Source organism: Falco punctatus (genome assembly GCF_963210335.1).
Source record: "Falco punctatus genome assembly, chromosome: Z".
NCBI lineage: Eukaryota > Metazoa > Chordata > Aves > Falconiformes > Falconidae > Falco > Falco punctatus.
This window is the reverse complement of record NC_137586.1, coordinates 21,295,432-21,321,434: the sequence shown is the minus strand read 5'-3', so window position 1 is coordinate 21,321,434 and position 26,003 is coordinate 21,295,432. Positions and strand designations below refer to the sequence as shown.

At 38.4% G+C, this 26,003-nt stretch overlaps 1 protein-coding gene across 6 annotated transcripts in view; it reads left to right on the top strand.

Annotated features, from left to right (window-relative positions):
• Window positions 1-26,003, top strand: part of PDE4D (phosphodiesterase 4D) — a 626,273-nt gene that overhangs the window by 510,894 nt on the left and 89,376 nt on the right. For all 6 annotated transcript variants that reach the window (XM_080372937.1, XM_080372936.1, XM_080372939.1 and 3 more), the window contains 3 exons: window positions 2,953-2,989; window positions 8,075-8,148; window positions 9,322-9,371. In XM_080372937.1, the coding sequence (XP_080229063.1) occupies window positions 2,953-2,989; window positions 8,075-8,148; window positions 9,322-9,371 (161 nt within the window). The remainder of the gene's footprint in view (window positions 1-2,952; window positions 2,990-8,074; window positions 8,149-9,321; window positions 9,372-26,003) is intronic.

Sequence of the window (26,003 nt, the reverse complement as noted above, 5' to 3'; positions counted from 1 at the left end):
GTCTTCTCCCTTTTTGAGCACTCTTACCTTTTCCAGATTTCCTGACCCAGTGTGGATTAAAGATTACTCACCACGCTATGCAATTACTTTTCTGTTCAAGTGTGTCTGGTGTGTGCTAAACTGCTTTGTGAAAGCTGTGGATACCTGTACTTTCAGTATGACACTTTGACGAAAATAATGATAATATCTGGAATTGCTGTTCTTGACACAAGGGGCATTTGAAAAGTGAAAATTAAACCGTGGGTTGATTTCAGTGCACTAAATCAGTATTTAATAATGCCTCCTCTAAAAAATAACAAGCTACAGTATTTTATCAGTGTTCTCCAATGAAATGCAGTCCAGCAAGAGCTCAAGTAGAATGAAGTTTGAAAACTAGAGGTCATGCTGTTTTGTAGAGAAGGAAAGAAAAACTCCAGGACAGAAATCCCAGAAACGTGTATTTGTTGCCTCTTAGAATTGCCTCAGCATTCAAAGGCTGGCAAAGAGGGATACTGAGTGGGAAGGAGAGCAAGAAAGTACCACCTCTGGTAAGGAAGTCCACAAGAGATTTTGAGAAGGTGGCCCACCCTATTTTCATAGTTCTGCCAATCTGCACTTTGACGGTTAATACCTACGTTGTGGCAGTTGCCTCCAGATTTGAAGCACTGATGAATATTTTGTGCATTTGTGTCGTTTTGAATATTGGGCATTCAGAGTGTTTGCCACTGACAGGTGCTTGTGACACCAGAAAGAACTAGCTCTCCTCTATCTGGTTTATTTACAGGTAGAAACAATTCAGTATTTTTGTTCTTTGTCCAGTGCTTCTGCTACTTGTAAACCTTTTCGTCTCCAGGTTTTGGCCCCTTCAACATTTCCACATGTGGGAATTAGACTAGATAAGTAAAAAATGGGTTTGCATTTTGATTTTAGATGCAGTTTCTGTGCAGAATTTGATCTCTTAGAGAACACACTCATATCTAAGAATTTGCTCAATGCTTTGTTTGCTTCTTGCTTAAACAACCTGAGTAACGGATAAAGTGGGTACATGTGAGGGAGACTGACAAATAATTCACTTGAAGTTTTAGGCTCTTCCACCTTTGCAGAAGTCATTCAGGTGACTAATGCAGAATTTCTTGCTCAACACAGCTGTGCCTCTTTTCAGGTGTCAAAATAAAATGGAGTATCTATACACAAATAGTAAAATATTCTTTATAAAAGGGAAGAAATTAACAGATTTTACTGAGAAACAGGTAAGCCGGCTGTCACACAGCAGAAAATATCATTTCACAGAATCTGATGACAAAGAGTGTACTTTTTCTGGAAGTGACATAGTGTCCATATTCACACTATATCTGTTCAAGTGGAGAACAGGAGAGAAAAGGATAAGATGGATGTGGCTTATCCTTCTGCTGAAGCCTTTGTGTAGCTGTGTAACTCATTAAGCAGTCCTGATCAGAAATTATAGTCTAGGGCATTTCCTGATATTTTCATGACCCAATGAAAATTTGAAGAGGTGCTAAACTCAGCTGGTCACTAACTGATCCACGATGTCTATAATAACCCATTGGATTTGGCTTCATTGGGCAATTAAAGCCTCTGAATTCCTCCCATGGTGCCCATGTTTCTTCTGTTTTGGTTTGAGGATCAGGCTTACGTGCTTTGCAGCCAGGCTGGAGCTGGAGCTTCACCTGAAGCAATACAATTCCGACTACTCCTGCAAAGACCTTGTTAAAAGTGTAGATTTCTTCCACAGGGTCTGTAAAAATCCATTTCTCTATTTCAGATAAATGAGATGGTAATAAAAACAGCTACACAGATAGTAAGCATTATAATAATTCTGAATACTGGGGAGTTTTGTTTCATCCATACAGGCTCTCTGGTTGTACTTACTGCTTTTTTATGAGGTAATACCTGAAAAAAAACCTGCGAACAGTATATAAATCATGAGAATGATGTTGTAGCAATTCAAATGCAAATGATATTTCTCCATTTATCAGAAAGCCTTTTCCTGATTAGGTTTTCATGGACTTGAAATCTGTTGTTAAATACTCTTATTTTATGCTTAAACTTAAATAACATTATAATAGCACCAAAGCAATGTAATTTCTGCTGAAAGATGCAATTTGTAATTTGCCACAATGAATTCACTGCAGGAAAATACAGGAGAATTAAAAACAGAGTCGTATTGGATTTTTGTCTTTGGAAAATTTCTTTTCATCTTGATTGGTGCCATATACTAGATAAAATTACAGAAAACTCCATGTTTTCCCTGTCCTTGTGGTCCTCTGGAGAGCTCTGACTCCATATCCTCTGTGCTACAGATGCTACTTGTAAGCTCAACAGCCCTTCAGCCTACTTGTATTTACAAGACTGTATTTTTTTGAAACCATTTGAAGTGGCAGGTTTTAGTGCTGAAGAGAAGGAAACCCTCTTGCCCTTCCTCCCTTCTCCCCTACAGTGCGTCATCCCGGCATTTTGCCCATAGTCACCCCTGGAGTGGGTGAGGTTGCCACAGCAACAGCACATACTCTGTCACACCCCCTATAGCTATAGAAGTGTGAGTCAGTTTGAAAGTTTTACTAGCTTTTTATTCGTCTGCGATGTAGTGCTCAGCCATCTGCAGTGACTTACCCCTCCAGTACTTACAAACCTGCTGGTAACCCTCGATGGGGTCACTTTTGGTGTTTTCACATCCATCCTTTGGGATGAAATCTCTGCAATCCTAGGCAGCTGGTCACCTGCCCAACCCGCAGCTGGGTCATCAGCCATCCCATAGACATGCCAGGCAGTTGGGCAATAGCTAAGTTGATACATACTTTTGACAGGATGTGTAAAGCCAGCAGCAGCGAGTAACTGCAGAGGAATAAAACTGGAGTTGCCTACAGTGCATTGTAAAACCTTATTTTCTTGCTGTTACAGTAGTGTGATAAACGTTCAGTAATACCTAATTTACAACCCTGCTTATTTTTTCAGACATGGAGATGACTTGATTGTGACACCATTTGCTCAGGTAGGCACAATTTTGCCATATTTCTCACGCAATCTTGCAATTTAAAGCCTAAATGGCCAAACCACGTGTTTTCCATTGTTACTATTATATAAGATACGTTTGTTTGAAATGGGAAAAAACAATTGTCTAAACAGGAAGTCATAAACCTCCCACCCTTGTTGTCTGTACGTCTCTTTTTTGATTATCTAAAAAGTTGAAGTGCAACGCAATAAACACCTTTAACTGATGCATTTTCAAATACTGTAGCAGACGAGCACGATGAAGACAAATCTGTACTCTGTTATTCTCCTGCTTTTTATAATTGCAATTTCTCCTTTAGAACATTTTTTATGCATGCAATACAAGGTAATTTTTAGATGTGAGATAAGTTTTACCCGGAATACTTATGTTCCTTTACAAAATCATCTCTATTTGTTTGGTTTTTCCATTCAGATTCTGTTTTATAAAATATCAGCTCAAAATTCCATATCATTTAGATTGAAACTCCACAACTTTTAGCAATAGACATGCCTTATCATGTATGAAAACTTAACATTGCTATTTCTTGAACTCATGCTGATAGGTTTTACACTGTAATAGATAGGAATGAAAGTCAATTCAGTGTAACTACAGGGGGAAAAAACAAATCTGGAAATCATAAGTGATTGAAGGTGAATGGAAAGAGAAAGGCTGAGTCACCCAGAAGCCTCAAACAAGAATAAGGTGTCCAACCTGAGTCTGAATATGCAGGTTGCTTTGGTCTAATGATAAGCTGTTAAAACAGTTAATATTAATTTAATAGGTTATTACATGTTCAATTATACTGTAAACTGATACAGTGTTTATACAGCTCTCTGGTCAAATCCTTAATATGAAGAACACCTTCATCTTTATTAGCAGAGGTAATATTAAGCCAGGGCCTTTTCTAAGAATACTTTAAGATCACTCAAATGGTAAATGTACTGGAAAAAATACTGGCAGGCAAGAAAGTACAGGAAAAACAAGAAAAAGAAAAAGTAAAACCACTTCTGATTTTAGTACCTTGGGAAACATAAAAATCCTAAGTCTTGAGCACAGAAAAAAATACAAATTTTATGGTGGTGAAGCGATCCAATAATATTTTCTATAGTTCATGTTCACTGTCATCTGATTTTTTATTACAAATTATGCCATATAGATAAGACACATAATAATATGTCTAAAAAACCAGCAAGTATTACACACCATTTATGGATATTTTTTTTTTGCTGGGACAAAGCACTCTATCAGTTTTAAGGGTAGTGTCACATTCTTGTTGGTGTTGATTGACATGCTTTAGCAATTAAAGCAGGAGCAGTTGAATGTTATTGCTACTTGCACCAACATGCCATAATTGATTATTTGAGAGCTTTAGTATTTCAGTGCAAAAATCCTATTAGCAGTGGTTTAAATGAGCCTGGTTTCATTTGCATCGAACAAGAAAAAGAGCACTCGTAAGGTGAGTTATCACATGTCACATTCCCTGACACAGGGGGAATTGAGATGCTGTTGAGAGACCATGCCTAATAGAGGGGAAGTGACATCTGATTAGACTTTTATGAAAAATGTAGCCCTTATCTAAAGATTATTTGAATATGCAAAATCCCATCTCTCAGTGGAGCCCGATCACAGGCTGCATCTGCAGCTAAGCACAGGGCCCATGCCTCTGAGTTACATTAGCAGTGTTAGGACCTCGCTCAGGACTTCAGAAATTGGATCCCATATGCCAGTAAAATGTCTATGCATCATACAAACTACCCTTTTAATATATTCCTAGAGCAATATTTCACCACTTATGTACATTTTTTGCATTGCAAACAGTAAATCCATTTTAATCCATTCAGGGTTTCCTGGTGGCAGGAGGTCAGGGCACATGGACCACATGTTCCAGTTATTTCAAATCATCTGTATTTTCTTCAGCTGATCAGGAAGCTTGTTTCCTCTGATCATGAGCCACCTGGTGGTAATAGATCCAATTTTAGCATTTCAGTTTCTATTCAGCACATCACCATGGTAGTGTGGCTGCATTTGTTAACTGGAGGCATGGTGGCATGCTGTGTCCCCCACGTAGAATCTGGCTCCAAGACAAGATAATTTACTATTTTTACCAGAATGGAATTTTGTAAGCTAAAATAAAAAAATCTATTATGAGGATATTTTTAGTTGCATTTCCCTATATTGTAATATACAGCAGCTGCTGTAATTTCATTATTCATAGAATTTTGCTTTTAAAAATAAAATCATTTGAGTGATTTGAAATTTAAGGATGAGTTCTGTACTGTTTTTATAATTAAAGAAGTTTGAGGTTTTAATGCAGTTGCAACTGTTTGTATGTAACTTTATTTTGAAAATAATGTTATTTACTTAAGGATTAAACCTGAAGAGGCTTGCAGGTGACTGGTTGCTTTTTGCACACAAATCTGAGTCTGGCCCTGAGCAACCTTGCAGCTCTGTACACTTCTTTCGCCAGCACCTCACATGCTAAATGTCCTGTTATTTCAGATCCAACACATACCTCGGCTAGGTTCATTTTTTCACCTGGCATCTGCTTAGCCTACTAACCTTTCTGAAACTCATCCCTGCACAGCAGGTACGGAGTCATTCAGGGCAGTCCAGCAGAGGCAGAGCTAATAAGCATAGCTGTACCTGAGGAGCCACTGAGGAGCCACTTGGCTACCTTTGTGCATGCTCCAAATTCCCAGTGCACCTGCATATACAGCAAAATTGAGTCCAGCAGGGCTTATTGAGTAGCGTTGGGGTTTAACCCTGGCTGGCAACTAAGCCCCACACAGATTCTCACTCGCTTCCCCCCGTGGTGGGATGCGGGAGAGAATCAGAAGGGTAAAAGTGAGAAAACTCGTGGGTTGAGATAGACAGTTTAATGGGTAAAGCAAAAGCTGCACATGCAAGCAAAGCAAAACAAGGAATTCACTCACCGCTTCGCATGGGCAGGCAGGGGTTTGGCCATTCCCAGGAAAACTGGGCTCTGTCAAGTGTAATGGTTACTTGGGATGACAAGCACCATCACTACAAGCGTCCCCCCGTTCCTCCTTCTTCCCCCAGCTTTACATACTGAGCATGACATTCTATGGTATGGAACATCCCTTTGGCCAGTTTGGGTCAGCTGTCCTGGCTCTGCTCCCTCCTGGCCTCTTGTGCACCTGCTCACGGGCAGAGCATGGGAAACTGAAAAGTCGTTGATACAGAGTATGTACTGCTCAGCAACAACTAAAACATCAGTGTGTTATCAACATTATTCTCACACCAAATCCAAACCACAGAAGTATACCAGCTGCTGAGAAGAAAATTAACTCTATCCCAGCCGAAACCAGGACAAGCAGAAACTTGCAGCTGGCAAAACTAACTACATTTTTTTTTTGGCCTTTTTTTTTACATTTTTTGGCCTGAGACAGCTCTGGGAGCTACATAAATATGTATCTTTGATAATAAGAGCATATACAAGCCATCTCAGCATCCTGGCACACATAAACTGAAGCTAGGCAGACTGACCAAAGAGAATTGAAACTGAGCTACAGTCACTAAAGTGTGTGTCTTACCTTAGTAGGCCCAACGTTTTTTTCCATTTATGCTTTCCTTCTCCTTCCACCTCCATCTCATCCTTTCCATTTACAATATTTTCATACTTCAGCAGTTTTTATTTGCATTTTATGTATTCATTTTTGAACTTTTGAACTCCAAGATCTTCTTTCCCTTTCTGCTCAGTTTATGCCTGATTTCCATCTGTGTATATCCAAGATCTAAATACAACATTTGTTAGTGTCAACTGTACCCTGGGCACGCAAATTTGATGGCATATACAATTATTTTTATTCTGTGATGAATGTAAAATATATGAGTTTGCTTCCTGATCTTTAGAAAGGAAAACATCATTAAATTAATACTGTCTAATTAGGCAACACATGTATTTGTATTTTTATTATCTTAACTCATTTGGGAATTACCTTGAGCTTGAACACTGCCAATCATTATTATCTCCTGAGTATTTTCTGTCTTTTACAGGCTTTCACTGAATTCTTCTTTTCTCTTCAGCCTCCTACCCCCTTCCTACCACATGTATAAGCTTCAGGGCCTATGAAAAGATGTTTGTATCCTCCTTGATGCAGACATCTGCAAAACCAAGTTCCCATTCATACCTGTTATTCCTAGGAGGGGTTCGCCAGGGAATCAGCCCACTCTGGGCTGAGAAACAACAATGGCCAACTCCTGCAAAGACATACCAGTGATTAGTGTTGCTGCTTCCTCCCGTTCCCTGTCTGGTTCCAAAGAACTTGTGGTTCCACTCTGACCAGCTGAAATGCCTCTCCCTAGTTGGTGAGGTGCATCTTACTACCGTTACATAGTACAAAGTGTGTTGCATTTACCCTACTGCATTCAGAAGAGTGCCTACACCACTGATAACAAGACGATGCTCCTCTACTGCTCCTCTACTGCCTCCACTAGCTGTGGTCTTGCATGAAATTAGGTCAGAAAGGGTAGTTCGTTTATCTCATCTTTCCCAATGTGCAAAGTTTGTAAAAGCCTGCAGACATTTTCCCCCGGTTGATGTGATACCTTCCTCTTACTCTGCCCCTCTGCACTAGGTCCCCAAATCAACTGTACCCCTTAAGGGAACCACTTGAATTTTCCTGGAAGCCTAGACAATCATGTTCCCTTTGTCCTTTGAGGTTTGTGGGGGCTGAACTGCAAATGGAGGACTCTGTAATCACTTCTTACGCATAAAGTATTAGGCTTGCATGGGCTATTCTCTTCCAAACATGAATGTTTTTATGGTCATTTCAAAAAAATATGTATTCTGTGAAAGCTTTCTTCCTTTTCAAGTAAGTCTGCCTTTTCACAAATAATGAGTTGTTCATGAGGAAAAAAAAAAAAAAAGAAATAAACTATTGCCCTTGTATTGCAGACATGTTATTGTTAAATAATGTTCAAAGGCTTCAGACAAACCAACCCTGAAAACCTTTTACAGTTGTTTTGCAATGTCTTTTCCTTTTTCTTTCAGCACAGTGGAGCAAAGATAAGTCAGTCTCACCTGTGCAGGAATTTAGACTGAAACCATTTTGTCTGTTCCAGGTGCTGGCCAGCCTGCGTACTGTACGGAATAACTTTGCTGCATTAACCAATTTACAAGATCGAGCACCCAGCAAGTGAGTGTCAGTTTTTGGCCACTGAACTTTTTGCAGTGATACTTCTTAAAAGTAAAGTAAGAATAACAGTTAGATGTTAACAGATTTCAGTCTGTGCCACCAAACATGTGGATGAGTAATGAGTTTATTAATCCCTTGAAGATGCTATACTTGATAGCTGAGACAACAGTCCTCTTGCCTACTAGTCTCTCTTGCATTGCCATCCTTGCATAACCTTGGAGTGGTTTTGTGCAATTTGTGTAATTTTCAATAACTTAGTCATATGTCAAAGATCATTCAAAGATGACCATTCAGGCAGAATCTGAGTCTTGCAAATGAACCAAAGCGAGCAGACAGCTACACTCATTGTGACCTACTTGCGTGATCTAAACATAGAACTCTGCGTAACTCATCCAAGATAATGACATCCCACTTATCCACAGTAGTTCATGATTATAAAGGAGACATTATAAATATGATCTTTCTCCAATTGTGTTACAGCATCACAGTTAACATTAGCATTAGTTACACTGGCAATTTTTGTAGTGAAGTCGTTTCCCACACCCGAAATGTGTGTCCCTAGAGCTTAGAAGTAATTAGCATTCCAAAGACAGCTGCCTACCATTTCATATGCAGTGCCAGTAAAAGATATTTCCAGCCTCCTGGGCTGGAATATGCAGACCCTATGTGGCCCCTGCTTGCAGTCATTCACACATCCCTACACAGCTATGTCAGCCCAGCAACTTCTAGCTGTCTTCAGTGGGCAAAGCAGTCCACTGAGCTGTTTGCCTTAAAGATTATTGTGAAAGGTATATGCAAAATAATAGAGTGAAAAAGATTTTTTTTTTTCAAGTGAGAGAGCAATGGGAACTGCAAGCTGTGTTAGAATAATGGTAACTGTATATAAGTAAACTTCAGGATACATATAAGCTCTAGGTATGATTGGGCAGGTTTTTTATGAACTTGCAAATTCCTAAAATATTCCTCTCTTGGAGTTCCCAATCTGCAGAAAGTTTTCAGGGTGAGTTGTGAATTCCCTTCTACATTAGAAAGAAATACCTGTTGTAAACAAACTGTTTATTTTGCAATGCCAGGGAATTCCAGTCCGAAATGTGTTTTCTGTTACATTATTTCAGGATTCAATCATCTGTGAGCTTATCAGGCATATACCTATTTTTCCTTTCTTTTAAACAGACGATCACCAATGTGTAACCAACCATCTATTAACAAAGCAACCATAACAGGTAAGAAGAATTAATATGACTAAAATTCCTCTTTGAAACCATCATGGGTTTCTAAATTTATCATTTATTTCTAAAGACACCTCACTGAAAACTACAGTTTATAATAATATCTCTATGTTGTTTCATATCCTTGTATGTGTTATATTAAAGAAGATTTGAGTAATGTAATGACTCAAACTGATGACTTTTGGTGTTGTATCATGTTAGCTTTCTGATATCTGTCTTATTATCCTGGTTTTAATTTAAGTTCTTTCCCAGATATTCTTTTCCCCCTACCAATGTGCGGCCGTATCATGATTACCTTCATTAGTAACTTCTTGCAATGAAATATAGTAGAAAGAATTGGTATGAGGAACACGTTGATCTTTCCTTTGGGAGTTGGGACATGGAGTTCTGTCACTATACCAAGGCAGTCTTTACATTACAAGCCCTTAGGCAATTAGAAGAAATTTTCAAAACTGACTTTTCTGGTTTAGGATGGTAAATTCTATTTCTGTAACATTTGTAAGTGCATAAGATAACAATAATTCCTTTGTAAAAAACACTATTATTTCTTGTAAAAAACACTATTATTTCTAAAGAAACATCAACTTGAAAAAGGATCAGCATTGTAAGTTCTGTGAACACTTTTGAAAAGTTTACCCTGTGGCACTTTTGGTTAATATTATGGCAACTTGGACTTGGACATCTTTATGGGAACACACTTTATTTGACCTCATATTTTTTACATCATGTTAATCCATGTGTTCTTACACTGTTTAATTTTATAGTTACATTCTTTATGGTGTGTCGGCAGACTGAAAAAGCATTTGCTTTGCCTCTTGATGAAAGTATACAGACACTTATTAAACAGGAAATTTATCATTTAAAATAAAAACTTAATTTTTCCAGAATTTTCAAAATAGCATATCTTTTTAATTGTATAATAGATTTGTAACCCAAGGAAGAAGGTTCAGTTCTTTTGAGAAATGTGGCTTTACGATGTTCAATACTTTCTGTCTTTAGGCTCTGGAGTATGTTAACATTAGGGTGGTTTTTTTCTAGCCTCACACAGTGCTCATATTTACCTCTAAAAGATCCAGTCTTGGCAGTTCTGTACAATATTATTCTCCTAGGAACTCATAATGTAATCTGAGAATATGTGTGTAGGACTCATCAGGGAATGGAGGGCTAAATCTTTAAATCTGTTCTATCAGCAGAAAAGCATCCTTAGGAATGTTCTGCGATCACACTTAGTTCATGGTAATTAAATATAGGAAAGGGAGACAGATAAATGCTTAGATCAATTATAATCATAATCCTTTGTTAATGTATTCCTTTACAAGGTAATCTTCTGCATCAGTTTCAAATAACTCTCCATGAGACATTTGGTTACTGCTAGATGTTACACCTGTTTTTAATTGCAGGGTTTGTCTCACAGTATAGTCGCGCAGAAGTCCGTTATCTTAACTGGAGATAGAGATACTGGAAAATAGGGCTTTTTCTTTGGTTCCAAGGGGCTAACTTTATAAAGCCTTTAACACAGTAAAGTCCCTGAGAGTAAAAGGATATTTGATGTCCAGAAGAGAAGAGATACATGTATGTGAATACAGAGTGAGCCTACCTTATGTGCTGTCCCACAGTTGTTTGCCTGAGGTCAGCTTCTTTTTCCCAGCAGGAGAAGCTGGTTAGACAGCAGGATCCAAGACACATGCTGCAAGGTGCTGCTATTCTTTTTAAATTACTCCTGATCTGAAGGTTTCCATTCAGTTAATCCTCAGAGTGCACTCTACATGTCAGAAGCAATAAATCATCTGAAATTTTACTGTTTAGAAGGAAGGTGGTGCAGTCAGTGCTGCAATTAATCTAGAAAATGCTTCTGTGTCAAGAAATTTAAAGGAAGCAAGAAGAGGCAAATAATAGTAAGGATAATTTAATCTAATTTAGTTTAATCTGATTTCTTAGAGATGCTGCTGGAATTACTGTGCCCAAATTATGCATTGAACTGGGTGATCTGTGGTCTGCATGCATTGGATATAAGTGGATAAAAGACTTTAATGACACAGGGAAGATATTAAGCCACTATAAAGCGTGAAAATGGCTACAATTCATTTTGATTGTTGAGTGGAGATAAAGGCTAGATACTATTCTGCCTGAACAGGTTTGTCTGTTCTTAATCATAGACTGTTTTTGGTATTTCCATGGCAACAAATTTCATGGCATAAGCACAGGTATGCATAGGTGCTCTCTTCAGGCATATAAAATCCTAGTAAAGCATGCTGCACTACAGCGCTATACCAAGAAGTAAGACATACTACAAAGTTTTTCCTGCTCTCCACAGAATGATTGAAAACCCTTTCAGATAAGCTTTTTGAATTATTCTGGGGAATATTTGAAAGGTAGTTTGTGCAGATCCTTCCTGCTGAGAAATCCTACTGATTGCGCTGGTCTCGGAGTTCATGTCATGGAATATCCAGAACAATACACCAGACAGGTAGAGCCCCATCACATCACACAGATGGTTCAGCTAGCGAACTCAATGAGAGCTGGTCACCAGTGTGAAAACTAGGTAACTGGAAGACACAGCATCACTAAACTATGTCAATGCTAACCCAGCAAAAGACGCTTAAGATGGATGGACAGGTTATGTTGCTAAGCTTCCTGGAAGAAGTGTCTTTGGGAAGACAACCGAGGAAAATGGATGATCACAGAAAGCAAAAGTGTAGCAAAAGCAAACTGCTGCAGAAGATACGGAGAAAAACTCAAGGGAAAAATAAAAATGGATTTAGTAAAACCAAGTGACTAAAACAGCAAGGGCAAAATTCTCCCATTTACTATTTTAAGGATTCACCCTGAGACATGACTGTGGGAGACAATGCATTAGCAAAAAGTAAGAAACTGTGGAACTGAGAAGTGAAACAGCACAGGAATCAAATGTTTAAATTCTTAGAAACAACAGCAACCACAGTGGCCTTAAAATTTGAAGCGAGTTTTCAGTGTAAATATGTAAACCATGATCAAAATATGGTCTGTTCTGTTCCATATGTCCACATATATCTGTTTTAGAAACTGTGTTGAAGGATGGTAATGAATATCAATGGCATACTTGTTCTTCAGTATCAGCCAAGTATGCTATAGCATGCTGAGTGTTCCTTTTGCAAATTAGGGGGTAGGAGGTGGGAGCTTTTCATGTAACAACAGACTTCTTAGATGGCGCTTAACTTGCTTTAGACATCTAGGATGTAGATACCTATTTTATCTATAGTCAGTGTGAATAAGCAGGCACGCAAAGTGACTTAATTTAGATGTTTTCTTTACAGGGAGATGAATTGCTCCCTGAAAGTGCCATCTCCCATGACTGAGAGCAGTCTGGGATAACTCCCTGTTTTGCTGTACAGTGCTTCCTTATGTGCTGTTCTGTGCTTCAACCAGAAGAGGGGTTCCTCTCACTATGAGTCACATTTTCCAGGCAGTGATATGAACAGTGTTTCAAGCTGATAGTAATTCCTTCAACACAACCAGTAAATTATAATGTTTCATTTAATAAAATAAATAAATAAATAAAATAATAATTAAAAAAAAAACAAACCACAACTGCTGTGACTCAAGAACTGAGCATGCAAGTTTTCATTTTTGACTGATAAAAAAGTGAGCAAAAATTAGATATCTTTTTGATTACTAGAGTTCTAATATCTGCATTTCTAAATCAGAATAATTTTAATTAGGAAGGAACCATATAAGGTATTTCTTGATACATGTCAGATTTAAAACTGGTAGAGATCTTACAGTTTCTCTGTCTACTAATTGTCTACTAATGACAATTTGCAAACTCAGTCTGGAAGCTGCTTTTATGTGCAAAGATTCTGCATGCAGAAGGAGGCAAGTTTGCCCAAAAGAATAAGTTTCAACCACCAAATACTATCACAACTACTGATTAACTGGCAAGTCTTAGTTAACCTGAAATCACAGACACAGGGTCTGACTCATTAATATATACATATATTAGATAGACAATACCTAATTCATAGTAATAGCTTTAAAGTGGATTTAAATGTAATTACATAAGAGGACCTTTATATTACAAATGCAGTGCCAAAGGACCTGTAGGTGAATACTTGTATATCTAACAAAAAAGCAATTTAATCATAAAATAAATCATAATTGAAAAATTGTACTTTTTAGAAGCTACTACACTTTATGATTTTGCATCAAAACCTGTCACAAACCTATTTCATCAAATAGAGGAAAATATTTGGAGTTTTCCAGTAACAAGCTACATGTTTCCTTTATTAAAATGTAGGAAGCATATGGCTTAGTGTCAGGAAAACTACTTAAGATTTTATCATATGTACAAAAAACACAGTGCCAGAGAAATAGACTTTTTGCAAAGATTATGAGATTACAAATCTAACTGAAATAAATGACTACTCTATGCTTTGATGGCTTTTTATTGGACTAGAGTTACACTCTAGTTACACATACATGGCTCTGCATCTTAAATCCAGCAGAAATCAATAACCTTCTAATTAAATTGAAATTCTTGCATGTTTTTCATGGGCTTTATCTCACACATTTCATGATTTGTTTTGATTAGCTTCAGGTTTCCCAATCAAGTTTATGGTTGTGAAATGGGATCTACTAGACTTTTGCTAGAGATTTTTTTGTTATTACGTTGGCAGTGTAATGAATCTTTATTTAATAATTAAATATTAATTAATAAATTAAAGAATAGCCTCCTGTCTTTCAGTATGATACACCTAAATATCTCTATGGTAAGATAAACATCTATATTCATACAGACTAAACTCCTTCTAAATACAAGCAGCTGGGCATAACAAGAAAAAACAAAGGTGATGAAAATCAGTAGGTCACAAGTAATTGCACTGGAATAATAGATTATTGTGAGTGTGTATACCTTTGTGTAAGTGTCATTCATACCAGTTCTGTAATAGAAGGATTTTATTGAATAACAGGATGGAATTAAAATAGAGTAAGTTCTTGTTCAATAAGAAGTAACATTCTTGGTATGCAATATGCTTTAAACTATACAAAAGTCCCAAAGGCAAAGTGTTGCAAACCCTGCTATCTCTTCCAGGGTTTGACTGGAGTGTGCAGTGTACCACTGCATGGAGATGTCCACAGCAATCCAAATGTCTTTTATTCTTCCCTGTCTATTATTCCCCGATTCTGCCAGAGCACATCAGGGGATAAAGTAAACATGAGATCATGGGAGAGCAAAAGAAAGAAAAAGCAAAAATGCATGCCTTACGGAGGTTGATTCATGCAATGCTGGGGTAACTGCCACTAGCCTGGGAGTGGGTATATGGGATTGGTGGGATCCTAAGGTCTATGAAGACAGATACTTGAAAATAAAGAGCATTGTAGTTTTTTAACAAAGGAAGACTCATAATATCAGTGTCACATTTAAAGTGCTAAAGACTTCAGATTTCATACCCAGATTTAGGCAGATATACAAAGCATGCCATATTCAAGACATAATTGCAGTGTATGTATCACTCTCCTAGATTTAGTCAGCAGGATTACCTTTATAATGAGAACTTCCCACTCTTACTCAATTTTCCCACCGAATATATTTTTATCTTATTACAGACAAGTATTCCACAGTAAACTGCACTGCCAAACTCTGGGCAGAGGTGAGGTTAAATGCTCTGAAATCCTCCCTCAAGTTTATTGAGTAAAGGATTCTTTCCTGAATCACTGGAGAAGCCTGACACCGTGGTTTCAAAGGGGCATGTTCTTAATAAAATGGCCTTGGTTCTTTGTGCAGTATGTTGAATGATATGTAAGTGTTCTGTTCTTTGTACTTTTGCTTATATCCGTACACCTACAGATATTTTGAACACATTTAACTCATCTCAAATAATTATTTTAATTTCAGGATAAATACCACAGACATCTATACTTTCTAGTGTGAATGTGATTTGTAGCATTTTCACATCTTTCAGTCTGTGGTAAATGCCATCTGTTATTTGAGAAATTAGCAGATACGTATCTGCAGCCTTGCAGCAGGTTAAAAGTGTACATCAGCAGTAGCTGAATTAAAGCATTAAAAGTGCTTTATATGCACAAAAGTCACTGACATACACATGCCGGTCCACATCAGTTTGCTTCCTAGGGGATATATGTTCAATACACACATCTAGAAGTATTAGAACTTTTACTAAAGAGTCAGTTAAATGTGTCCCTTTAACTTCTGTGAATGCTTCTGAAATCCCTCCTTTATGTGAACTGTGTGAAGACAGTCATATTCATTACAGCTGTTTTCTCATATAGACAAAAAAAAATAGTACATTTTGTTTGGTGTAGATTTTATGCTACATGAAGAGTAGTAGAACAAGAGACAGGAGCTGACAAACCGAAAGAAAACTTTGTGGAAGGTTATATACCTACATTAAACTATTCATATTAATGGAGACATGAAAATGTGGTTTTTTTAAGGTACCCATAGCACATACACCTGTGTTATTTGTCAATGTCGATTGCATAAAAAAGTATTTATCGTTTTATGATTTCTATCCAACTCAGCTCCTGTATTTAAAACCAAAAAGCCTCTTACAAACTCACATCCTAGGCCTAATACTCTATTTTACATTAAATTGAAGTAGTTAACACAAAAAACATTGTAGAATTCAGAGCTGACTTACTTATCCTGGTGTTTTGTATTCATTTTATTAGCATCTATGCAACTCTATTGCTCTTTCATGTCTATAACATTCTTTTAGAACTTACCCATCCTCTATAAAGAAGTAATTTCCTTTTAAATAAAATAAAATAAAATAAAATAAAATAAAACAAAATTTTGCTGGTGTTATGTAGAGCTCTGTATGACACAGACCAATGTGCAAGGACTATTCTCTTCAGTTGTTGCTTTTTCTTGCTGCTGGTACCTCTCACAGCTTTTAAGCATCCACAAGTGGCATCAAGTTTTGAAACTCAGTAGGCCATTTGAAACTGCAGAGAAAAATGCTAAGGAAAAGAAAAACACATAGTTTTTGTCAGGAAAAAATATATTTTATCATAACTTAAAGGTATTAACACTAGTCTGGAATCCACTCTTTGGATTAATCAATCTAAACTTGTTATTAATAGATCAAATTAGAATGCAATTAGAAGATCAGTAGTCCTTCATATGGGATGGCATTTCAAAAGGCTTTTTTCATCTTTCATTAAGATGTTGTTACATAATATTCAAATGTGTTTGTGGTCTGCATCCTTGTTCAGTTTTAGAGTTAGTATAAGGTACTGATCTCAGGGTTTTGCATACTGGAACAGATGGTTGCAATGGAAGGAAGATTAAAAACTAAATGGCTTGTCTACATGGTGTACAGTGCTTCCTTCAATAGATTTATTTTGATGGGTGGCAATATTGCAGTTGTGGGTAAAATCTAAGATATATCTGAACCTAGAAAGTACTCCATTCTATTGTCTTTTTAGACCAGACCCCCACTGGCATTTGTGTGATAAACTCCACTATGAATGTATGTGTCAAGCTTCAGTTTGAGCAAAGAAATTATACTTTTGGATATTTGGATTGTCTAGCATTATTTTTTTTGTTGTTGTTGTGCAGTTCAGTTTGCATGGCAGTCTGTGCAGAAGGGCGCACAGGGAGGGCAACCTTCAGGAAACGGGCTATTTAATTCTGGGGGCCAGACAGAGGTAACCTCCTGTTGAAACAAAACATTTTTCTTAGGGTGCAGGAGCTGTCAGTCCTGATGTGCAAGAAGTCAGGTAGGAGAGGCAGAAGGCCAGCTTGGCCAAGACCTCTTAGCCAAACTAAACCACAAACCCAAAATACATAGGCAGTGGAGGCAGGGATATAGCTCCTGGGAACACTGTAAGGGATATGGCCTGAGTGCAGAGAGGGGATCAGGAAAGCCAAGGCACAGCTGGAGATGAACTTGGCTAGGAATGTGAACAATAAAACAATAACAGGAAGGATTTCTTCAGGTACATAGGAAAACAAAGGAGGATGAAAGAGTATGCCCCACTGATGAGCAAAATGGGAGACCTAGCTACAACTGACATGGAGACGGCTGAGGTATTCAACAACTTTTTTGCCTCAGTCTTCACCAGCAAGTGCTCTAGCCACATTGCCCAGTCCATAGAATCCAAAGGCAAGGACTGGGAGAATGAAGTACTGCCCACCATAGAGGATCAGGTTCCATCATATTTGAAAAGTTGTAGCAGACTGGTGAAATTCCACTGATTGGAAAAGGAGGAAAACCCCATTGCTAAAAACGGAAAAAAGGAAGACGTAGGGAACTATAGGCCGGTCAGTCTCACCTCTGAACTCGGCAAGATCATGGAACAGGTCCTCCTGGAAAATACACTAAGGCACATGGAGAACAGAGGGGTGATTGTGACAGCCAGCATGGCTTCACTAAGTGCAAAGTGTGTGTGACATTTGTGACAGATTTGGTGGCTTTCTATGACGGGGCTACAGCATTGATGGATAAGGGAAGAGTGACTGATGTCATCTACCTGGACTTGTGAAAAGAATCTGATACTCTCCCACACAACATCCTTTTCTCTAAAATGGAGAGACATAGATTTGAGGGGTGGACCACTCGGTGGATAACAAATTGACTAGATGTTCACACTTGAAGGGTTGCAGTCAACAGCTCAATGTCCAGGTGGGGACCAGTGGCAAGTCATGTCCCTCAGGAGTCCCTGCTGGAAGCAGTATTGTTTAACAACTTTGCTGGGGACATAGACAGTGGGATTGAGTGCACCCTCAGCAGGTTTGCAGATGACACCAAGTTAAGTGGTATGGTTGATACTTTAGAGGGAAGGGATGACATCCAGAGGGATCTCGACAGGCTTTAGAGGTGGGCCTGTGCAAACCTCATGAAGTTCAACATGGTCAAGTGAAATGTCCTGCACACATGTCAGGGCAATCTTAAGCACAATTACAGGCTGGGCCATAAGTGGATTGAGAGCAGCCCTGAGGAGAAAGACTTGGGGGTACTGGTGGCTGTAAAACTGGAGATGAGCCAGCAATGTGCACTAGCAGCCCAGAAAGCCAACTGAATCACAGGCTGCATCAAAAGAAGCGTGGCCAGCAGGTCAAGGGAGGTGATTCTGCCCCTCTACTTTGCTCTCATGAGACCCAACCCAACCTGGAGCACTATGTCCAGCTCTGGGGACCCTGACATAAGAAAGACATGGACCTGCTCAAGCAAGTCCAGAGGAGGGCTACAAAGATGATCAAGAGGCTGGAGCACCTCTCCCGTGAGGACAGGCTGAGAGAATTTGGGTTGTTCAGCCTGGAGAAGAGAAGGCTCCAGGGAGACCTTATTGCGGCTTTCCAGTACTTAGAGAGGGCCTAGCCTACAGGAAAGATGGGGAAGGAGTCTTTTTCAGGGAGAGTAGCAATAGGATGAAGGGTAATCATTTTAAATGGAAAGAGGGTAGATTTAGATTAGATATTAGGAAGAAATTCACTGTGAGGGTGGTGAGACACTGGAACAGGCTGCCCACAGAAGCTGTGGATGCCCCATCCCTGGCAGTGTTCAAGACCAGGCTGGATGGGGCTTGGAGCAACCTGGTCTAGTGGAAGGTGTCCCTGCCCACGGCAGGTGGGGTGGAACCAGAGAACCTTTAAGGTCCCTTCCAACCCACACTATTCTATTATTCCATGAATTCAGATAACAGATACAAAGAAACAGATTTATATTGTGCAGACCAGGGCAAAATTAGATTTCGCTCCCAGTGAAAGCTGGTCCATGTAGTTAGTAACCAACTAGCAGTGCAGATGCCCTTTGTTTTAGCTAGTTTCATCTTTTCTGTTTGCAAAATGATCACACAATTTTCCGACAAACATCCTGAATAAAGGATTGACAATCATCAGCTTCAGTGGAGTTGAACCAATCCCCCATCACTACCTTATAAAGTACTTTAAAGAGGCTTGTATATTGTTTTTTTAAACAATCAATAAATTTTGCATAAATAAAGCAGATTTGGAAAACAGCAATATTTAGATAAGCTACTCCTTTCAGTCAATCATTAAAGGCCTTATCTAGGTCATGATAAGGAGAGTTATCTCATTTACAGCCTTCTTATCCACAATAAAAACAAAATCTTATTGCTTTGTGACATACAGGGCCCAAATGACATTTAGACTATCATTAATTCGTATGTCTCCTGCCCATAGCAAACAAACGTATACAGTGAACAGGCAGGGAATTGGAGAGACAGGAGGCTGCTCCCCACCCAGTCTTCACAGTCACTTTGTCACTTTCAGGGGTGAACTAGCAGCTTTTTTCCTTGCATATACAGAGTTTGTGGGCATTTGATATTCATAAATGGAGGCCATATTTGCTTATATTCTATGAAAAACTAGCTCTGTCTGTCACAGTTTGTGCAGCACTGTAATGTGCTATAATGAAAAAATACCTGCTTAAAATGGGTCATTCAAAAAGATAACTATTAAATTATACTGCCCTTTCAAAAGGAATAGTATTTGTGTCCCCAGTTTGTCCCCCTTCCTTGGTTTAGGGAAGAGGTTTTTACTGACAGGATACATCTCTGAAGGCTTACTCAATGTTTTCTCTGTCTCAATTTGTAGACCTTTAATTAACGTCACAATTTTTTTCTAACTGAATGAGAGATTACAAATGAAATCTTTATCTAATGCACCTTTAAGATTGGTGGGTTTGTTAAATGGTGATTAACTTTCTTGAGGCAGAACAACAGGAAGAGGATTGACGTGGTTTTGAACAAAATAAGCTGCTCATGTATCATCTCACAGTCAAGGAAGTGACTAAAGCCATGGTACAAAATAGAATACCCTCTACACTTGTTTACTGCAAGGTACCATTGAAAAGTCTGGAAAATTCAGACTTTCAATACAGTGAAACTATGAGAAACCTGGGAGTTTTCAGGATCACCTAGAATGTTTAAACAATGACTTGCCCTGACTATACTAATTGCAAAATGGTGGTTTAAATTATGCCATTTAAAAATGCTAACTACCATGTATAATGAGAAGATGCCTTTTGCTCAGTATTATGAGCACCTTTGGTTTGCACTTGAACGTTGATACCTGATAGTCAAATGTGTAAGCTTTTATAAAAGAGCAAGTTACTTAAACAGGGAAGTACAATCAAGGGTTTGAAACATTGATGGCAAGAATGTCTACATAATTGAAACTAACTATCCAAATCAATAATTAGAAAATAACTGTAGTTGTTTTGCAGGGCATAGACTACAACACTTGGCCCTTATGTATGATTTTTAATTTGTCAACAGTCTGTTTTGGTAGAAGCGTGGTCAGATTAGGCAGTCCTGGGTTAACAATTGGACTTGATGATCTTAAAAGTCTTTTCCATCCTAAATGATTCTATGATTCCATGATCAAAGTGCATAGAGACTAGAAGGCAGCATAGGGCTGACCTCTGATTGTTATCTTCATCCTGCGCTTAAGGTTACTTTTCCTTAGGACTGCAGTGTAGTACAGCCTTGATTTCAAAATAGACTTACACATTTTGGAGTTAGTGGTCAGTTTAAAAAAAAAAAAAAAACAAAAAACACCTGAGAGGCATTATCAGTCTCCACATTGATAATCTGATATGCAACTCAACATAGGTCATCGCTTCTTACCTTTACATTGGTCTGATATTTTGCTGAATCAGTAAAAGTTCCTATATCACCATCTCACTCAAACTGTCCATTTTACTAGAAAGACAGACAAGATGACAGGCTTTGTGTGCTTCCTCTTGTTTCAGCTCAGCAGTGTCACTTATGGTTCACTAGTAGCTGAGAACTGTACATGACCCCAGGCTGCATTTGCTGTATCAGTAACAGAACAACTGAAAAGAGTGAAAGGTGGTTTGGTTTGTCGGACTGAGGTGAGAAGAATGAAAAATAAAAATAGGACTCCTGTCTATGTCATTATTCTCATTTCTGTTATGAATGCAGCCCATTGGCTGATGAATATAGAAAATAAAACTGTGCAGATGTGGCTTCTAGTTAGACGCAGTCTGAGTGCAGCTTCAATTTCACACTTCATCTAGCTTCTGACATCTCCGATAAGTGATGCATTATCTACTGTCCAATTGAAAAGATGGATTTGAAAGTAGACCTCTTTTCCATTAACAGGTTACCAAGAAACTGGTCCATTAAAGACTATTCACTTTCCTGAGGGTCCGTTTAAAAGTTAAGGGCTACATTGAGATCACCCATTGAAGAATCTAAGTTCTGCTTTTATTATATTGCAGGCTCCTGAGTATGGTGCCTGAACTCCAGGCTCAGACAACCCCAGAGACAAGCAAGAATAACAGCTCTTCTCTTGTAGACTAGGAAGTTCTGCAGGTCTCTCCACATAGTGTTTTGTCCATGCTCAGATAAAATGAATAAGTTACCCTAGGAACAGTGCTCACAGTTTAGGACCTACTCCTGCACATTTTCTCCAGGAGTGGCCTCTTCACCAGACAACAGGGACAGCCCCCCCTTTGCTCATTCTTTCTCTGACCTCAAGTATTTTGCATTACATTCTGCAGAGTGACTCATCTTCAGCTGGAAGGAGTAATTCCAGGTCTGGTGGTAGGAAAATTGGCTTGGACATACTGCACTTTGTCAGGAACTGGGATCAAAACATTAAAGAATTAGAAATGCTTAAAACTCGGGCTCATGCTCCCAAACCAGAAGTTCTAACATATTCAGGCCAAAAAACAAACAAACAAACAAAAAAACCAACCCCAAAACAAAAAAAACCCACAAAACCAACTGCTGTTTCCTCTCAGGCAACTCACCTGAGAAGACCTTTGGTGGTGGGAACCGGGAAGTTTGAGGGTAACTGCAGGGCACACCTTAGTCATGGATTCAGACATGCTTCCAGTCGGCTGGCTCAGTGTATGAAATCCCTCTGGACAGCTACAGGTTTTCTTTACAGTCAGGGGAGGCAGGCAGGCATCTCAGACAATCCGAGTGCTCTGTGGCAGCCCTAACCCCCCGAATGCCTAAGCAAGACCTTGAGAGTCATCCAACAGTCATTGCTTTGGTGTCACTGTTTATAAAAGAGACACAAGCAGTGGGTAGCCTAACATAGTCCCAAGAATTGCAAGGCGTTTCCTAGCAGAAGCCTATCGTGGAAAAGCTGAAACAAGGAATTTACCAGACTTACTTCTGGGACTTCAGGGGGGACGACAGGAGGCACTGAAAGACCAGTAGTTCTTACTGGAGAGCTTTTGCTTGAAATGTTAAAAGCACCAGGATATGACTTCCTTGAAACTCACTAATCAAATCCCAGCCATAGCACTGAGGCAGGTTTGCACAGCTCTGTGACTTTTGCTTTCTGTTAATAGAATTGGAAAGTTTTGGTGGTTTTATTATAGTCTTTAATCAGGTCACAGTTTAGAAGATTCAGCCCTATCTTTTGTAGGAGCAGACTTTTTTTGTACCAGAAATGTCTTGATTTTATCCACATTATGATGATATTCTGAATTAATGACACAGCTGTGGTCACATGCATAAAGTTCTAGTTGATACTAAATATTCAATATTATTCCAAATATTTAGATTAAAATACTAGTAGCAAATTGCCAATCTAATTCATTATTCCTTCCCTATGCAGTATTTTAAAATTAATTTCTGCAACTGATATTTACCTTTGAAAGTGCAAATTAGATATAAAGTTCAATTAATTCTAAGCCAGATAAAACATGAAAATGACAGACAATAAATTATATTATAGGATGATATGATAAAAATTAATGGTTTCTTTCCTTAATAATAATGAACAAGGTAGGATTACACCTGAGTGAGTAAATTTGCCTCTAGGTAACTTACTACTATGCTAAAGAAACAGTAAATAACTCAGAAATATATTAAAGAAGTGACTACTGGACTATCAAGCATTTAAAAAATCCCCTTGTATTAAACAAGGTGTATGTTAGCACCTTACCTAGTGGACATACTATTGACTAATTAGTCTTTAATAGAAGGAGTGCAAAAGTGACTAGCAGAAGCCCAGGAAGAAGTCAGTGCCAAAGAAATTAAGGAGAAAATCAGAAAACAGTTCGACATAGTTGAGCTACCTGAACTGAGTGTTACCAATGTGATGCAGAAGGGTCTGAAAGGTAACGGGAGGCAACTAGTGGGAAAGAAACCAACATTTGTTTGGGAGAGTCTTTAACACTGTAATTGTTATTATTGTTGATGTGGGTTTTGTTGTTAATACTATTGGTTTTGAATCCCACCTTCCCACTGAATTTTCGGAGAGGCAGCAATGGTAAATGAACCGACACACACCCAAAATGTTGTTGTTTTGTTTTTTTTTTTTTTAATTATGTCCTTTCGGTTTCCTAAACAAAAAGGCATCTGTGTGATCTATGTCAGCATTTCAGCTCCAGAAATACCTTTTTCCTCCATTGGGTTCCTTTTTTTTTTTTTTTTTTTTTTTTTGAGGCAGGGGGGATGTCAAAACTTTTTTGGCAGATAGAAAGGCTGTTTGAACCTTGTCCCTATTCAATCTTCAGCTCTGAAAACTTATCAAACAAAGGAGGTGGGCAGAGAAGAATTAGTCCTAAAGCAATCTATGTCTTTGCATTTCAAGGCACTGTTTTCAGAGAATGAGCAAACAGCTGACATGCATAGTACACATGCCTTTCACACAGGAAAGCAATTATCAGGTGGTGAAACCACTGAGTTCTCACATGCTTCTGCTACTTGGAAGTGTATGTAAGCATGTTACTTATCAGCCATAGATTTTCACTGTATGATACTGTAAAACCAGTGATTTCCTTGCTTCTGCTAATTCTCATGATGAAACTTTTTTTTTCTGAGTAAAACCTGAAGCTGAAGCACCAATAAGTCTATTACAACAGTTTTCTCTGGTCTAGTGTAGTCTGCCCTCCCTGCAGATTTATACTGCCCTGAGTTTCATGTCTCGCTACCTTCCCTGGTTGGCTTATTTGTTCTTTAGGAGGTACAGGTGGCCGCAGTGGGAGAAGAAACTAGGAAGACAAAGGATCCTTTTAGCCTCAGTATACATTGCAAAAAAGAAAGGCACAGTTCTGTTCCACAAATGCTATTGTCTAAACATAGCCACTGGAACACAGAGTTGATGCTCAAAGGAGTAAAAGTTGCTTCAACAAATCGTTATGTGTTTGTGTAAGACTTGGTGTGTGGAAGTACTTGCCAGTTTCTACCTTGAATCTCTTTTCTCCAAAGATGTTAGTTTTGTCTAAAAAATACAGGCTGTAAAAATAGCACAGGTTTTCAAAGAATCTTTTTGAAGATTGGTTTTTAAAATAAACTGGTATTTCTACTTCATAGTATACGTACGTTGACTGATAGAAATTGACTTTTAAAACCTTTGTGGTGGTTCTGTGAGAGACCAGTACTGTAGGCATTCCTTCCAAGCACAGCTCAATCCTGCAAATCTGGCTTACAAAACATCTATTAAAGCCACATTTCCTTTTGCAAAATAAAAAAGGTTGACAGGAGTATTCTTTAAAATACAATCTCATAGCATAAAATCAAAATATAAGTTTTAACATTAGCTATGGTTCTTTGACTACAGGTAACAGCTCCATCCACCCCAAAAATTAAAATACACCATAAAATATCCATCTTCCTCCCAACAAGATGTTGGATGCTACCTTCCAGAGGTAATATTTCAATATTGACTGCTACTGCAATGTTCTGGAATAAATTTCTCAATATTAAAAAGGGGGATGAAAAGCGATCATGCAAAGGAACCCGAGTCCCATTTTAAAGCAGACTTTTGCGATGATGACTGAAAAGGTGTTCCCAAAACTAGATTGATAATATAATTTCTTTTGGAGTCATTAATGGTATGAAACAGCTATGAGTCAAATCCTTATTTAAAAGTAGTCAGGCCTACCATCTAAACTTTCTAATTCACACTAGGTAATGATATCAACTGAAAGAAGCATATGGGGTATCAGTACTTTATACTCCTCAGGAGCCTTTTTTTTTTCTGAAGATCTTCAAACTTTCTGCCTACACCTCCTGTAGAAGTGTTAGCAACAAGTGGGAACATTTTTCTTTCATAGTTGGGACGCCAATCAAAGGTGGCCACCTGACTTTCCCGTATTCTGCATGGCTTCTCCAGGTCTGCCTTGCACACTGATTCACAGACTTATTCTGCTCTATTTTGAACTGCTTAGTTGAGAGACAACCCCAAATTTCAATTGGTTTAAAAATTAACTATTCTTCTTTTTAATTGCCTTTGATTTAACTGCTTCAAGTCTTTGTTTCAGAAAACTTGAGGCACGTATTTAGGTCCCACAGATTTAAATGAGACATAGGCTGTGGTTCAACATGCATTTTTGAGCAATAGGATCAATTTATGTAATTCCTGAACTCCAGCACTCATTTCTTTCCTCTCACTACTCCCTGCAATACACTATCAAGCTGTCTGTGCAGACACAGGGTGAAAGAATCAAGGAACACACTGAAAAATAACCTGTATGATTTTTCCTTTTTTTTTTCCCCACCCATAAGTTTTTCATTTGATTCATTATACAGCTATTCAAATACTCATCTGAAAACAAATGAATGGGCTGCTGCAAGGATTTAAGCAGTGAACAATGGGATAGCCTGGGAACTCGAAATTATCTAAAACAGTACTACCGCAAAAGGTAGTGCTACATTTATGCAGGTTGC